General features: G+C 36.1%; 1 protein-coding gene and 1 long non-coding RNA gene across 3 annotated transcripts in view; one reads left to right on the top strand and one right to left on the bottom strand.

Annotated features, from left to right (window-relative positions):
- Nucleotides 1-2,348: 2,348 nt before the first annotated feature.
- LOC132709445 (uncharacterized) lies at nt 2,349-17,719 on the top strand. The gene is made up of 3 exons (XR_009620463.2): nt 2,349-2,406; nt 16,841-16,883; nt 17,636-17,719. It is a non-coding gene; the product is annotated as an uncharacterized LOC132709445 (long non-coding RNA).
- Nucleotides 10,614-17,790, bottom strand: part of UGGT1 (UDP-glucose glycoprotein glucosyltransferase 1) — a 47,933-nt gene continuing 40,756 nt past the window's right edge. For both annotated transcript variants that reach the window (XM_034439785.3, XM_034439784.3), the window contains 5 exons: nt 16,105-16,265; nt 15,819-15,933; nt 14,135-14,251; nt 12,546-12,714; nt 10,614-11,522 (listed from right to left, as the gene is read on the bottom strand). In XM_034439785.3, the coding sequence (XP_034295676.1) occupies nt 11,497-11,522; nt 12,546-12,714; nt 14,135-14,251; nt 15,819-15,933; nt 16,105-16,265 (588 nt within the window). In that variant the 3' untranslated portion in view covers nt 10,614-11,496. The remainder of the gene's footprint in view (nt 11,523-12,545; nt 12,715-14,134; nt 14,252-15,818; nt 15,934-16,104; nt 16,266-17,790) is intronic.

The following is a 17,790-nucleotide window of genomic DNA, read 5'->3' as shown; positions in this document are numbered from 1 at the left end:
GCTTTTAAACATAGGTAGGTTTTTTTTTATCACATCTTTATTTTCTGCCATTTAAGGAGGCATACATGAAGCCCTCTCTCCTGTTTTCCCCACAACAGTTCTATAAAAGAGTGACTGGACCAAAGTCAATCAGCTGATTTTCATGCCTCAGGGAAGACTAGAACTTACAGTGTCCAGTTTTTAATCCTGCACCTTTACACTAGTTGTGCTATGTTATACTGCATGAACACAGCTTTGTTTTCTTTGTTTTCACTCAGTTTGAAAACAGACCTTGTGGTGATAATACAAGAACAGAAAGAAAATTCAGATTTCTTATTTCAAAGAAATATTTCATTCACTGAGGAATAACAAGGTTAGGTGACATGTAAGAAAATGAAGTGCGTGAGTAGCAACTTGAAATTTAACAGATTTTCAAAAGAAGGAAAAAATAGAATTTCATCCATGCTTCCTGACTGAAAAGGAAGGATTATATTGATAGCATTTAAATGTTCCCCAGATTGGGTATGGCTCATCAGAACATGTTTTTTGGCAAGAAATTGTTTCTGGATGTATGGTACCATATGTTGAAATACCACCTTAGTCTTTAAGGACATAAATGAAAAATTCAATGACTGGAACATGTGGAGTTTTTTTTTTACTGTGAAATTTGTCCTTTTTGGTGTTGTAAGGCTTGGTTGATTCCTTTTCCTACTTCAGGATGGCAGAATTTGATTTATGAAGTCTTCTACAAAGGAAAAGCCATTTCCTTTCATTTGTATACTGGCCATCTCAACATGTGACTCTTGATGGAAAACAGTATTAAAGAATTATTTCATTCAATAATTCTGCATTATGAAAATGTACTCAAATTCTTATATATATAGAACATAGAACTTTTAATGAAAAATATTTCCTCCCTTGTAAAAAAAATCCCATAAAAATAAGGGTTGGGACGGGGTGAAATGCTCCCAGTTCGGACCGGATCGCCTGATCCGGTAGCGATGGAGGCAGGTGGTCGGAGAACCGGTAGCAAAAATCGCTAACCCCCCCCCCATGCCCAGCTGAGCAGCACAATCATCAGAGGCTTTTTTTTAATTATTATTTTTAAAAGCATTTTTTCTACAACCTCTTCAACCTCAGCCAAAAAATGCTTTTAAAAATTAAAAAAAAAAGCCTCTGATGATCACATGGCTCAGCTGGGATCTTCAAAGGCTTTTAAAAGAAAAAAACCCTTTTTTTCTTTTAAATGCCTCTGATGATCCAAGCTGAGTTCCCTGATCGGCAGAGGTTTTTAAAAAAGCCTCTGCCGATCAGGCAACTCAGCTGGGATCGTCAGAGCCTTTTGAAAGCATTTTTTACAACCTCTTCGCCGAAGAGGTTGTAGAAAAAAATGGTTTTAAAAGTTAAAAAAAAATTGGCCATGCCCACCAAATCACATTACCCACCACTACCAAGCTATGCTCACAGAACCAGTAGTAACAAATTTTAGATTTCACCACTGGGTTGGGACTATTCCATATGGTTTCCCTAAGAACATTACTTCCTTATTTCTATTGGAAACATTACTTTCCATATTTGGAGGAAGGTGACAAAGCCAAACAGAGGGAGGAACCAGTTTTGAAACCACCTCATTCTAGCCCATATTTCTGTAATTCTTATTTATTTATTATTTATTTATTAATTTTATTTCTATACCGCCCTTCTCCCGAAGGACTCAGGGCGGTGTACAGCCTAATTAAAAACACAAAGACAGACAAAATTTAAAAATAATTAAAATTATTAAATAATAGGCCCAATGTATAAAACCTCAAATTTAAAATCCCATTTAAAACCAATTAAAATCTTTACATTGATAGCCCAGCCTGGCAGAACAACATGGTTTTGAGGGCACAGCGAAACACACAGAGATCAGATATTTTACGAATTTCTGGGGGCAGATCATTCCAAAGGACAGGGGCTCCCACAGAGAAGGCCCTTCCCCTGGGTGTTGCCAGCCGACATAATTTGGCCGATGGCACCCTGAGGAGACCTTCTCTGTGGGAGCGAACTGGCCAGTGGGAGGCTACTGGTGGCAGAAGACAGTCTCAAAGGTATCCAGGTCCAATGCCATGGAGCGCTTTAAAGGTGGTAACCAACACCTTGAATCGCACCCGGAAAACCACTGGGAGCCAGTGCAGCTCGCGCAGGAGGGGTGTCACGTGGGCACAATGAGTTGCGCCCATAACCACCCGCGTGGCCGCATTCTGGACCAGTTGGAGCCTCCGGGTGCTTTTCAAGGGGAGCCCCAAATTCTTACCTGCACCATTAATTATTTCTGTCTTCCCTTATATTCTTCCTGCAGGTGTGTTGGATGGATGGAAAAGAAGCATGAAAGTGATGAATGACTCCAGAATGGCAGAAAAGCATTGGGCCTCAGGAAAGTTATGGGTAATCTTTGATTTATGATCATTCATTTAGCAATTGAAATCATGATGGTACTGAAAAAAGTGACTTATGATTGAACCTTGTACTTATGACCATCACAGAGTTCCTGTAGTCACAGGATCAGAATCTGGGCACTTGGCAAGCGGCATGTGTTTACAATGGTTGCAGAGTCCTAGGGTCACATGATTACCATTTGCATCTTTTGCAGCTGGCTTCTGACAAGCAAACTCAATGGGGGAAACTGAATTTGTTTAACAAGTGCACCAAAAAAAGGTTGTAAAATTAACATGATACAATACTTAAACATATAATTTAGCAGTGGAAGTTCCCAGTCCCAGTTGTGGTATAAATTGAGGACTATCTGGATTACCTTTGCCCCAGGCCCATTTGAGGGAATTCATAGATAGCATCCATATTATAAAGCCTCTTCCCTCCAAATATCTGAGGTATCATCTGTTAAACCTGATTGGATGAGGTTTTGTATTGATATTGGATGCTTTCCTAATTATTTCTACTGTATTTTATTTTTTTCTTTGTTTTCTATTTGACACTGTGAATGGCTTTGAAATTGGGCAGTGTCTATATCTAAATAAATAAATAGCTCCTCACAGATGTGTAAATGTCCATTCCTCACATTCTTGAATTGGCAAAAAAGAATGTCAACACAATTTGCATTCTCTCTATAGCCAAGTTTTACTGTGCCTCAACAAAACAAATATTTAACATGGGTTGATTTCAAAGCAGTAGCTAGTAGAGTTGTATTTTTGTTGCTGATAAACACGTGTTGCAAGCAATTTTCCTAATACTCATTTTTCTTCATATTTACATAATTAAGTATGAAGTACGCATCTATGAATTTTATGTTCTATATCAGTACGTATCAAAAGTTTTGCTCTGTTTAAAAGTGGTTCCAAAAATAAAAATTAGATAATTTCTTATGCAAATAAAACACAATTCTCTCTCCCTCCAGTGTTATTTCCTGCTGTTGCATAGAATTTGCTACTAAACTGTTTATTCAATTTAACAGCAAACAATTACCATACAAACTTGAATTCATCTCTAATTTCTTGAATTCTGGATTTCTAATGTAAATTCTTCCACAGATGAAAATATGCCACATTATATCATTATATGTAGCACTTTGATGGTACAAGTATTCCATCTATAGGTTTTTCACTGTTCCTTTCTTGTCCTAAAAACAATGGATGCATATTATTCCTATTTCATTAGCTGAGCCTAAAATAGGAAAAGCTTGAGGCAATTCACTTGGATAGTATTATTACTGGCAAAATATTGAAATGGCTCCTGGATAGATAACACTTTCTCTTTGCCTAATCTCTTTTTATTTTGTTTTGTGCCTTTTATAATTTTAAAGTTTTTAATTTTAACAATATTAATTTGTATATTTTCTTTTTAACTGTGTATGCCACCCAGAATCACTTGATTGTGAGATATGCAGCTATGTAAATATGATAAATGAATGAATGAATGCTCCTAGTAATCTATTTCATGACATGGAATTTCCTCCCCCCAAAATTGGTAAATTTCTCTGTAGCATCTGCTGCACCTATTGCTATTTTTTCCCTAGAAATGTTGCAATGATGCTTGTTTTAGGTTAAGTTTTAATTAAATTGGCTGGGATAAAATTCCAATTCGATCTCTGCCAACACAAACATCCAGGCTTCTGGCTGGTGGCAGCTAAAGCCTATTTTCAATGCCATCATCATATTTACCAGAGTAGATTCTCCTAGAGTTTATTTAGTTTGAAAATGGCAGAATCTATTACAGATTCAAACACAACACAAACACAGAATTAATTAAAAATGCTACATGGTATAAATTTCATTGGGATGTAATCATTGGTATGGATTGGGAAATATTTATCTGATCTAGATGGATTGGATCAGGTCTACAAAATGCAGGTTCTCTATCTCTGCCTTACATGTTTTGTTTGTGTTAAGCTTGGATTCTTAACATTGTGGCCATGGCCACAAAATGCACCACCAATTAATAAAATAATGGATAATAATGCACTGTAAATTTAGTACTTTATGAAGTACCGGTATGTGTTTATGCACAGAAAAAGAGATAAATGGAAGAAATATCTTATAGAGGTTGACAATGAGCAACCCAATATTTTTGAGTAAAAAAAATACTATTTTGTAACTGACTACATCCATCTCAACAGTTACATCACAACATGAGGCAATGCTCTCCAAATGCCAAGCCTGCCTCCTAGCCCACAACACTTGGTGTACCTTGAACTAAGTGCTACCATTTATTTAGAGAGTTATCTTTTAAGTCATGTTTTCAGTCTTAATTTGACATACAAACTAAAAACAGAACGTTTTTATTGAATGATTTGTCTACTTGAATCTGAGACACCAAGGATCTGATTATCCAAAATTTCCCAAGTCCTCCTAAACTCACAGCCCCTGCTCAAAGAGCAGGTGGCCGCCACAGCTAGGGAAACTTTTATGAAGATTCATCTTGTGTGTCAATTGCACCATTTGCTGTACTGAGAGGCCTTGCTCATAGTCACTCACATCCTGATGACACCATGTGGCTGTCTACATAGGGCTACCCTTGAAGACCATCCAGAAATTACAAACTGTCTAGTGTGCAGCAGCACATGCAGTTTTGGGTGCATCACGGTTTAGCCATGTTACACCATTGCTGTGAGAGCTGCATTGACTTTGTTTCTTTTTGGGTGTGGTTCAAAGTGCTGGTTATCAACTTTAAAACTTTTTTTTGGTAGCAGAGCAGGCTGTTTGCAGGGCTACCTCTCCCTGAGGGCATCTGCCAATTCCACTAGGACTGATAGGTTGGGCACACACTCTCTTCTCTTAAAAGTTGCCATCCAGTGGGATCTAGGTAGCACACCTCTTGGTAGCTGCCCCCATCCTTTGGAACACCTTCCCCTGTGAGTTCCATAGCCTCCTACAGGCCTGGCTTTCCTGAAGCTGTAAAGATCTGGCTTTTCTCACAAACCTTGGAAAATTTCTTTTTAATGTGTGGGAAGGGGTTGTGTTTGGGGTACTGGACTGTTATTTTGTTGGCTTTCATGCTTTTTATTGTTTTTGTTTTTTTACTATTTTATTGTTATTTATGAGTTGTTATGTAATATAGATAGCTATAAAAATCTGTTAAGTAAATAAAACCCTGTCCCAAAGGTTCTTTTTCAAAAGGATTTTGTTGATTTTGGACTTTGTTTTTCCTTGAAGATGTTTCACTTCTCATCTAAGAAGCTTTTTCAGTCCAAACTTAAACCCAATGAAGATATTTCTGTGGCTTGCCTTAACAGATTTAGAGTTGGTTAGTTTTTATTCTATTATTCATAGCTGTATGTTTACAACATAATGTATTTGATCTTGTGGTTTTATTCACATATTTAAATTTTAATGCATTATGTTGTACTGAAACATTCTACAAAGGGAGACAAATATATCCAATAAAATTGATTATTTTGAATTGCTAACAGAAAATGTCAGAATGATAGTGATAATTTTCTAAGTAAAGAGATTAAAAAACACTATTATTTAACTGATTTAACAGATTTTAATTCCAAGAGATAAACACCTATTAAAATGTGCATGAAGAGGAAACATGAAACGTCCCTTAGCACTAATGTGGTAGGGAAAATAAACAAAAATTAAAAGGTACTGATGAAATGTTGAAAGGGATGAGACATTGTTTACATTTTAAAATATTCAACAGCATGGAATGGATAAGGATTTGTTTTTCTACAATCTTCAAAGGTGAGGGACCATGCAAATGTAGCAGCTGTCTGCAACATTTTTAAAAAGCCATATACACTCCTTGGGAGAAATGTAACTGCTTAAGTTGTTGCAGACAGATGCTCTGTTGATACTCTAAGGCAGTGTTTCTCAATCTTAGCAACTTTAAGATCTGTAGACCAAAACTCTGCATGCTGCCTGGAGAATTATGGGAGCTGAAGTCCACACATCATAAAGTTGGCTGAGATTGAAGAATACTGTTCTAAAGCATCTTTTCTAGACTGAATTCAAAGCACTGCACAAACCAAATATATCACTCAATAATGGTTTTGGAAGCCAACCTCTATTTTTATCCAACTAGGTTTCATAAACATTTTTACCAATATCAGTTCCCAGAAGTGAAAGTGCACAAGCTTGGAAATAAGCAAATCTAAATATAAAATGTAACTAATATAAGTAGAGAAGTCAGGATCAGCTGTAGCCCATCCTTCATTAAAAACCACAATTGATTTAACAAGGCTTTTATATTTCCATTTATTTTCAGGTCCTTGTTAATTCTTGATGCCTCTTCCTAAACATGTAACTCACAAGCCATTATTTCCTGCTAATATCTAAATATCAAATTTCACTAGAACATTTACTAAAGGCTTTAGTTCAGGGCTGTCAAATTCAAGGGCTGTCCTGGAAACAGCGAAGGACCAGCCCGCTGTGCCTCTGCCAGGGAAATGGAGCTCGGGCGTCCATTTTCACTGGCAGAGTGCTTGCCACCACAGGCACACACATACAAGTGACATCAAGCTGACCACACCCACCCTGGCCATGCCCACCCCAGCCCCTGAGGTCAAATGCAACGCTGATGCAGGCCTCAATGAAATCAAGTTTGACACCCCTGCTCTAGTTTCTCCCTTGAAGATAAGAGCCAATAAATGGTAGGAAGGACAGGAAGTATTCAAAATTGGCATTTTTATCTTCCATTTGTCTTGGAGCTGCTAAAGTTAAGAAACAATAATTCAAACCATTATGACCTGTATATCATTTGGCATGACTATATCAATTGTAATGTAGGGGTAAGGGAAAACCGGCTTCAATTTTACTTTTATTTTTCATTTTTCTAAAACTGACACCATATATCCACAATCAGGATATATGCCATGTTAAAAGAAATCTTGTTTATAGGTAGATAAAGCATTCAGAGTAGCTAAAACGAATTTATTAAGGCTTTCCAAGTATCACCTTTTTAAAAATGTATAACAGTATTATACTTTATGATTCATTGGCAGTAAATACATAAAAATCATAGTCCAATTTTGAAAAGTATAAATTGTGAAGCTCCTAGCTTATTCAAGAATTTTAAATCTTTAAATTAAATCTTTATTTACACTTAAGACTTTCATCATATCATCCTGATTAGGATAGGCACAAATCTTCATGTTGAATCAAACGTTTGAGATGACAAATTCATTTTCCTCAGTTGTCCTCGGTGCTTCTTATTTTACCATATACTGTACATTACAAATAATAGTACAAAGATGACAGAACTAATCTGGAGCTAAATGCTTGCTTATCTATATGCACAAGAAAAAACAATCTGTAAGGGAGTTTGTAAGTCTTTTCTTTAGAGAGTATGGTAAGCCACAATTTATTCCATCTTTACAAAAAGAAAATAAAACTCTCTGTCCTGAATATGAGATGCTATAGTGCACCAAATTCCATTCTACATTACTTACACTGTGTTTATTTTCAGTATTGAGAATTTAAAGACACCCATTTTCTATTTTTCAGGCCATAACAGATAGCATGTATTATATACTTCTCAGGCTCCTAAGCAGCATTTTAAAAAACCCATAAAATTTGGATCATTAGTATACTAACCAGCATACTGACATAGTTGTATCTAAAATATTAAATAATATTAAGTTCAATCAGATTTTAAAGCAAAATATTAATGCTAGAAAATATTGTCTCTGTAAATTTACTAAAGATTGAGAAGGGCTAGAAGTGGCTGATAACTGGTAACTCATTTGAAACTAAGGATCTTAAACTGGTCACTTATGAATTCATACACTCTGAGTTTTGCATATACTCAGTGCCCTCATTTAAAACATTCCAGTTAAGATTATCTCATGTACCTGTATATTCATCTAGTTGTGCACTACAAATATTGATGGCTGTGTCTATGTAGCTACTCTGCATAATTCATTGGAATTTAATGGAATGTGTGTCCATTATTGCAGATGTCACTATAGGATGAATAGATGGGATTCTGATGGTGTTGGGCAGGGATGGGCAACTGTGGCCCTTTTACAACCTGTGGACTTCAACTCCCAGAATTCCTGAGACAGCTTGGCTGTCTCAGAATTCTGGGAGTTGAAGTCCACAGATTGTAAAAGGGCCACAGTTGCCCACCCCTGGTGTTGGGGAAAGTTTGGACTCTTAAAATGATAGCAGAAGTTTACTTTTATCAGAATGAATTGGATAAAGATGGGCAGCTACAACCATCACCTGACTGCTTAAATTACACAGCCCTAAGAGACAAAAAGCAAAATATCTGGTTTGGTCTCAGTACAAAATTTTATGAACCAAGATCATATGAGAATTAACCAAATGCACACCACTCACCAACACCTTGGATTCACACTGCCATTAACCCTTATTTCATGTAACAAGAGGGACAAATCAGTAGTTCAAAGTAACTTTCTCATTAACATTAAAAGGTGAATGGAATGACTTTAGAAATTGTTTAACTGTAGGATGAAGGGATAAATGCCACAACTGACTTTTCCAATGTTAGTATTAAGATCAATAGAACAGTTTCAAAGACCAGAAATGCATCATTCTCAACTGGGATTCTGCAAAACCCTGAGATTTTGCAAGGGATCAAGATTGAAAAAAAGCCAAATCCTTTTTGGACTTTATACACTGCACAGTGCACAATCAGAATTTTCACACACCACGACTCAGCTGCCAGCCTGCAGCTTTGATGTTGCTGTAAATGTTGTAAAATGTGGATTATAGAGTAGAAATGGAGGAGGTATGTATGATTTTATGTAGGAATTCCTTGAGACCTGAACATTATTTCAGTTTCCTCCAGGATAAAAAGATTGAGAAAGGCCATTCTAAAACAATTGATCCACTTAGGTACAGAATTTTATCAGAGGCTTGTCCTTACATGCTACTTAGATACTAATTCTCCAAGAGTGGCAACAAAGTATCCTGCCTCCAGTCCTCACTTACTGACCACAATTGGGACCAGCAACTGTCACCAAGTGATGTGGCTGTAGTTACGTGACCACTTATGACTTCAGTTCTGACCACAATTGTTAAGCTGTGATATTAAGCGAATCACCTGTGGTTGTTAAGTGAACCTCATGGGTCTGCGACTTTTAATTTTCTGCTAGTTCCCCCATTGACATTGCTTGTCGGAAGTGGTCTGTGAGAGTTGCAAATGGCAATCATGTGACTGCAGGATGTTGCAAGCAGCGTGGTAAATGAAAGCCATGAAAGCCAGCTGGGTGACTTCGGGCCAGTCACTCTCTCTCAGCCTAACACACCTCATGTGGGGAAAATAGGAGGAGGAAGGTTGGATATGTTCACTGCCTTATTTGTGAAAATAATAAAGGTGGGATATAAATAAAAAATGAACAAGTAAATAAATAAATGTGTGCCAGTTCCTGAGCACCTGAATCGCAACTGTGTGATTACAGAAACGTTGCAACAACTGCGACTTTCAGGACCGGTCATAAGTCTTTTTTCAATTGTGGTCAAACTTTGAATGGTCGCTGACTGAGTGGTTAGCAAGTGAGGACTACATGTATTTAGCTTATTAAACATTTCAACACAAACCAAAACACGACTTTTCAAATGAGGGATTATAGTGTGTCCTTGCATTATGATACAATTTTACAATGTTTTGAATCTTACAAGACTGCACTTTAAATTCTACTCTGTAGAATAATAGATAATGTGATAATAATAAGAATTCATGGAATTCATAATATGAATGCAAAATTAGAAATTATTGCTTGCACCGAAAAGTTTGCAATTTGTTCTCAATATCCAGTATTAGATGTGAATTGCAAACACTTTTTTTCTCTCACAGATTAAATTTTAAGTGGTTGGTGGTTTTTTTCTTCTTCCTGATGTTAATCTTTCTAGCAAAGGATATTTTCATATTAAAAAAAAACAAGTTATAAGTATTTGAAACCATTTCAAACTTGTAGGCAGTTGTTCAATATATCCACAATATGATGTTTTTCTACAAAAGTTGCTTATTTCATCTGAAAAGCAGTAACAAAAAGTATTACAAGTGGGGAGGAGGGAACATTACAAGATTGAACATTCCTTAGATACCATTTTACATAAATGTGTTTGTACAATTAAAAATTTGACCAGAAAGTTCTGCATATATAATATGCAAAAACAAGACAGCTACTACAAATATCAGATCCACAAGAGAAGAATTAAAGAAAAAAATATAGGAACTCTAAGGCTTTATTTACCTGACATCGCTGTTTTTGAGGGGAAAAAAAATAAACTTATCAAATTTACATAATCAAAAAATTTCCACAGATTTGCATGAACAAAAAGTACATTCAGTGAACGATGACAAATTACAGCAGTCTTAATGCCCTAATAATTTTGCAGTTTTCAATAAATTGGAGAGAAATGTCCTTTTAGGTTGTCAGTGGAAAAAGATGTTAAGAACCACAGAAAGTCTGCTTCATTAAAATACACATTTGCAAATATATATTTCAAAAGTTGTGGATTGCTTTGACATTTTTGCTCAGTAATGGGTTATCTGAGGTGATATTCACAATGTAATATATTTAAATAAAGAACTGTGACTTTCCCATTAGGACAAAGGCTATGATAAAAAAATCCATTTGACTTCTGACTGCATTAATCAGTCCAAAATATCATAAAAATCCCTGTGCAAATCTGAAAGAGCACTCTCTATTTCAGAATCTTGAAATGATGGAAATGCCTGTATTCTCCATATTTCATCCTCAAGGTAGCTACCCTTTCTCTGGACTCCTGAGAAAGGTGTAGAGATGTATTGACATAGATTGGTATAGCGTGGTAGACTTGGCCATAAGCTGGTAAAAGAGGCTTTTCACCACACTTCTTTTTTACTCAATTTCCATATCCTTCTGTAGATTCTTCAATCTCCCACAGGTGCAAAGAAAACCAGTTCAGCTAATTCAAATAATCCAGTTCCCACTCAATTGAATTGCAATTAATATGCATGACCCACACCTTCCAATTTTACTCAGCAGTTTTGCAAGTGTATTAAGAAAAACTAGTATTTGATAGAAAAATTGTCTATGAAATAGTCTCAGTCGGTATGTCACCATGATCATAATTCCCCATGCAATAGCGTGTCTGTAGAAAAAAACAAGAGAGAGAGAGAGAGAAATATGCAGGTAAATATGAAGAAGCACAAATATAATAACTGCATATCATTTAAATGCCATTAATAGCATAGGCCTGGCAATTAAGGTATTGTTATGGCAAAAGGATAAAATAAACAAGAGTACCATTCCTTCTATTACATTTTCTTATTTCTGACAGAGAAGTCTCAACTAGAAAACAAACATGGTTAAATTACACAACAAGCTCTACCTACAACTAATAAAGAGGCAAATGCAGAATGGTTCATTTTCAGAAAAAAAACTTCAAACTCATAAATGGACAATTATGCAATACATTCATGAACAATACTCCTGGTAGTCCTCACACTGATAGTAATTGAGACTGGGAACTTGGTTACTAAGTGGCATGTTTGTAGGGCACAACATCCTGTGACCACTCCAATTTACAATGGCAATTGTTGCAGTTCCAGTTGCTGTTATTAGGCAAATCCTGTGTTGATGAAATTTTCCGCAGTCAGCTGATCACCATTTGCAATCTCCTGTTGGCTTCACCATTGACTCTGCTTGTCAGAAGCCAGCAATGAAGCTCACAAAGGATGATCATGTCATGGTGGGATGCAGCAACATCATAATTTTGGGTTAATTGCCAAGCCCACCAACTGTGATCATGTGAATGCAGGGGCACAACTACAAGGACCGCTCATAAGCATCCCTTGTTCAGAGCCATCGTAACAGTCGCTGAATGAATGGATATTAAGCAAGGACTACCCATAAACAATATTAAGAAAAAGAAAGTTCCATTTCTATACTTTCACTGAAGTGAAAGCTTAATGCCTATTCAGTTAAAAAGGACTCAAAAAGTTACATATCACCAGTTCTTGAAGTATGTAGCTTACATTTAAGTTCTCCTCTAAAAATGGAGACTCAATGGCTTTAGTCCCTTTCTACTTTCTTACAATCATGTATCTCCTGACTTCTATGGGAAATACTGTATATATTTCTTAAAATAATGAATGCCATGAAAAATAATTACCTTTCTGACTTTGGGATTCCGTTTCATTTGTTGTAATTAATACTCCCGACTCCTTCTCTTGATGGAATTGATTATACAACTGTTTAATTTCTTGATCATAATCCTGCCATTCAGGGACAATCCTCATTGCTGCCTGCAGCTTGGGTTCTTTTGTCATTGGATTATTACACTGCAATATAACACATGCGTCAATGGCAATGGAGACACATAAGGGAAAAATGTACTGAACACTCCCTGAGAACTTAAGATTCAAGCATAGAATCAAACAGGGTTGGAAGGGACCTTGATATCATCTATTCCAATTACTTGTCTGGTAATGGGCTTCACTATTGCAGTACCCCTGACTGATAGGTAGGCTCTGCCTAAGACCCTTCGATGAGGAAACTCTACCATCTCCAAAGGCGATATCTCCCACTGTTGAACAGCTGTTGCCTTTATCATTTCTCTGATGTCCAATCAGAATCTTCTTCCTTATAATTTAATGCCATTGTTTCCTGATGTCTTTTGAAATAATTCTGAATAATTCTGCCCGATCTTCTACATGACAGCCCTTCAGATAACTGAAGACAGCTATCATGTTTCTGTAAGTCTTTTCTCTTTTAGAGCATGATTAATAAAATCTATAAATATAGCAATAAAATCGCTATATTTTTATTATACTTTTATCAACATAGCAATAAAAATCAACATTTCACTTCTTTTTCAGTTTCATTATTACTACATATAGTAATAATGAATAGGCTGCATTTTTTCCAGATTTGTAAAATCTTATCTTTTTAAAAAAATGAATTCCTAATAATGTCATCCACAAAAGGATACTGTAATTATACCTTTGATTTTTTACTGTATCATCAAATTTAAAACCTAGATATGATAAAATAACCAGCCAATGATGAGTGGTCCTTAATGTTACCTGGTTTGGATAATGAAACTTTTGCAAGAAAACAACAAAGCTCCGAGAACACCAAGGACCAGCCAACAAATTCATTGGTAAAGAGGAGTAAGAAGAATTGGCTTAGTAGCAGCTCATATGAGATGGACCTAAAAATGCTTTTGGATGCTAACCATGAATAAGCAGCATGGTCCAGAAGCTAATAAAACCACTGTAGTCCTTAACAAATATAACGAAGCACTGTGTCCAGTTCATAGAAGATAGTAGTTCGACTGTACTTTACACTGGCTAAACTATACTAGATATACTGTTCTGGGCACTGGCCTTCAACATGGAAATATTGGTGTTGGTTTACAGAAGAGCTATCTTGAGGAATAGTTAAGGAACCTGGGGGTTGTTTAGCTTGCAAAAGAGAAAACTAAAGGGGATAAAAATATCTGAAAGGATGCCATATGCAACAGAAGGCAGACCCTATTGAAACTGAGACAAGGACAAAAGGCTTGAAATTAAAAGAAAGTTGATTCAGGTTGAATATTAGGAGGAACTTCCTTAAACTAAGAGCTGTGAAACAGTGGAACAGTCTGCCTAAAAACATGCTGGACTCCTTCCTACTGGAGATTTTCTTTGGCAGGCCTGGTGAATGCCTATCCACCAGATAAGCTCCCCCTCCACACACAATATAATGAAGCAACTTTACCAGATCAATAGTCTTTGCTCTCTTCTTTGAAGCATCATCGCACCAAGTTTCACACCAAAGCCATTCTTGTGGTAGTGATTTAATGGGGACCTGATGGATCATGTTATTGGGCAAATCCTATAAAACATAAATTTACAGTTCTTTGCATATTTTCTTTAAAAAATTCAGTGTATTACAGTTGCATATAAATTAAAATTAATCCATTACAAATGGATTACAGACATTACGAAATGTCTGTTGATCAAATTTAAAAAACAAAAACAACAAAATATGCCCTAGGGGCAAGCAATTATATTGAGGAATACACTGGAGCTGTATTGCTCAGAGCATAGAATACGTAGACTAAAACAATAAAACCTTAGGATGAGCATGCTAGAAAAGACCAAGCATCAATGAAAAATATTTATCTTTAATTACCTTTGAGCCTACCTCATCCGCAACCATATCACTGAAGAGTTCCAGAAGTTCTTAAATTATATTGAGTTATTGTACCTTGCATTTAACAGATGGCAACTACGGCTCATCTGCGTGTCTATAGCAGATTAAGGGATTATACTTTGGAAGTTCATATATTCTAAAGCTCTATAAAGCACTTCTCTTCTTGCAGTGAGTAGCAGGGGGTAGGATTCTAACCAGAAGAAACAAATGGATGCTTATTTTTCTCCTGAAGCCTTGGCTGCAAGTCCCCAGAGTATCAAGAAATGAAGGAGCAGATTTCTTAACTGGGTTTGGGATTTCAGTCCTATGGCAAAAGTCCTGAGAGAACTGAAAGCAGTAAGATAAAGTTGGAGGGGAAGGACAGCAAAAGAATTTTGGTGTTGGCTTTGTGTATGTGGGATGAATTTCAGTGCTGTTTTACTCAGCTGTAAAGTTTTACATTCACTTGTACTTTCTTTTTCTCTTTCTGGGTTAATAGTTGCCACCTGTTGTATATAGATCTAAACTGCCTACAATTTGACTCCATTATGCTATTTCCCAACTGTATATTTTGATCTATTTTTAACATTAAAATCCTTTGTCACTACTCTAATGTTGTGTTTGTACTGCACCATACATTCCGAAGTTTTTGGCCATATTCATCCTGTCACAAGAAACAACACGTTTGTTTAAAAACCTAGTCCTAGGGAAGGGAGATTTTCTGTACTGTCCCATCTAAATTCCTGAAAACAGATGGCATCTGCTGAATCAAGAATAAGGATGCCAGCTTGACTAACCCAAATGGATTGCATTTGCTTTCAGCTATATCCATATACTCCAGAAGGTAGGCAGAAGGGATGGGAAGGTAGTTTGTGAATGCCTCCTTTCTACCATGCCTATCCTGCAGACCTATAATCAGTACTCCAGATGCCACTAATACATATTCCTATTTGTCCATCTACTAGTAACCATAATGCATATTCATGAATCTCTTCACAAAATATTATCTTCTTTAACTTCTCAGTATTTGTTATTCTTAACCTTTCTTATGTTTGTATTCCACAAAGCTTTATAGCTGACTGCCCATTCTACAAGTTTCTAATGGTTGATTTTGCAAAGAATAGCAATGTGTTTGCAAAACTCAAATTTTTGGAATCTGATATCTGCCACGAATGAGGGAAAACTCTCTAAAAATGCAGTATTACTGTAAGATTTGCATCTATTTTGAACAAAAGATTGGAAGTATACATATAAAAGATATAATTACTTGATCAAGATTGGAGAGGCTATTTGGATCCTGGCTAAGTCCTTGATATTGTCCCCTGAGTCGATCTCCAGCAGCTATCTTTCTGAACTTTTTTAGGTCTACAACATAAAGAGCACTAAGAACAAAAAAAGAACAGCTGTTAGATTCACTTGTACCTGAATTATACACTAAATAAGTAAAATGCAAAATAAATTCAGATTGGAATTTATTTGTAACATTCAAAATAAATTTACTATTTACTCTCATACTAAATAGATCAGAAATATTTGGGGTGCAAACATATCACCTAATATGATATTTTCTTCCAGCCAAGTGGCTTGCCCAGTATCCTGACTTCCAGAATCGGTAGCCATCCATCTCTCTGCGGCTTTCACAGAAAGGTGTATAACCATAAGGTGCTCCATCCAAGTTGAAATCTCTTAAATCCTTTAGGTCTGTACGCACAATCTAAAGAAAAAATAGTTCAGTTTAAAATTTTAGATATTCCATAGGAAATGTGGAATTTGGATCTCAATCTATCCACTTTCCTCTTAAATAAACATGATCTGTGGCAACAATACCTTTCCATCCATTCCCAAAAGCTATACCCCAAATATATGGACTTTTATGGGAAAGGGTACGTCCAAAATACTATTACATGACCGCAACCTTGGAGCTGCCTTCAGAAGAGGAATAAGGAATCATGTCCATTATCTCCACTTGTAGTCTATATATTACAAATAGTAAAACAAAAGCCATCTTGAACTCCTAGCATGGTACATATTTTTTAATCAATTAGTTTAATTTAATATACTTTAATTTTTTTTTAAATTAAATTATTTAAGTATATTAAGAGGGCCTATAGATTTAGGTGAACCCAAATAACAGACACCAGCAGAAATGAATTCATATCAGTTCTTACTAGAGATCACAAACATTTAAAATGTTTAGCCTGACAGCAATTGTTGTTTAATCTCCTACGATCATTTGAGAGCTTGCTTGCAAGTTAGAAGTTTTCATATCACCACTCCTTTTCATTACAGTTTCCTGCGACCATCATGCAGTAGATCAGTACAGACGAAAAAGGTTGTTCATCACACAGTAAACTTTATGCTGATTTTTAGTATTTCTTTTCTGAGTATAGAATTAATGAAGGCAACCAAGTTCCAAGTTTTATAGGGGGAAAATAATACACGTCCAATCAGAAGTCCAGGATATGATATGCAACTCCCGAAATAGGCGGGAGATTACTGTATATTCATTTGCTAGATATGTCAAATATGGTGCCATTCTTTGGCATGTACCAAATATGAGAATTTGGTGGATTAATTCTGATCTTACCTCAGCACTATCTCCTAAAAGATGGTGCTAAAGAGAATATTATCCCACTGATTTGTTAGGATTCCCCTAAGAATCCTAATAGATACTCTCATTACCGGAGATAAATCATCCTGAATTCTGGGGTCAGCTCTCATCATTTTCTTGTCATTAAGAAGGCTATGTAAATCATTAATGTAGGAAGCCAACAATAATCAATCAGAAGTGGTTTAAGGCAAGCATACTGTTGGTCAGTAGATAATCTAATGCAGGATTGAGTTTTTGCAGCTTTGGGCATTTGGTATCAATCATGAAGGATCGGGTGACCCTATAGTGGGTCATCTTTTATTTGTGGCTCATCTTGGAACTAGCCATAGCAATCAATACCTTAAACACCATTCAGATTACGAGCTGTGTTACATGTAGAGCTATGCTAAAAAGGTTTTGGAAACTGAAGTTATTGTGAAAAGTGGCAACCAGACTGCTTTCTGATTTGTGCTTTTGTTTAATTATGATTCTAGATCCAATTTCACTGGCTGCCATTGTGTTTCCAAGCATGTATCCAAGAGGCTGATCTTATAAAGCCTTAAACATTCTGGATTCTAGATCTTAGTTCTCATAGGAGTCTGTTTCGGATACACCTGTGAATGTCCCACCATCAACAGCGGATAACTTA

Source organism: Pantherophis guttatus, chromosome 6, assembly GCF_059756535.1.
Source record: "Pantherophis guttatus breed Tessera chromosome 6, ASM5975653v1, whole genome shotgun sequence".
NCBI classification, from domain to species: Eukaryota; Metazoa; Chordata; class Lepidosauria; order Squamata; family Colubridae; genus Pantherophis; species Pantherophis guttatus.
This window is presented reverse-complemented; position numbering and strand designations above follow the sequence as displayed.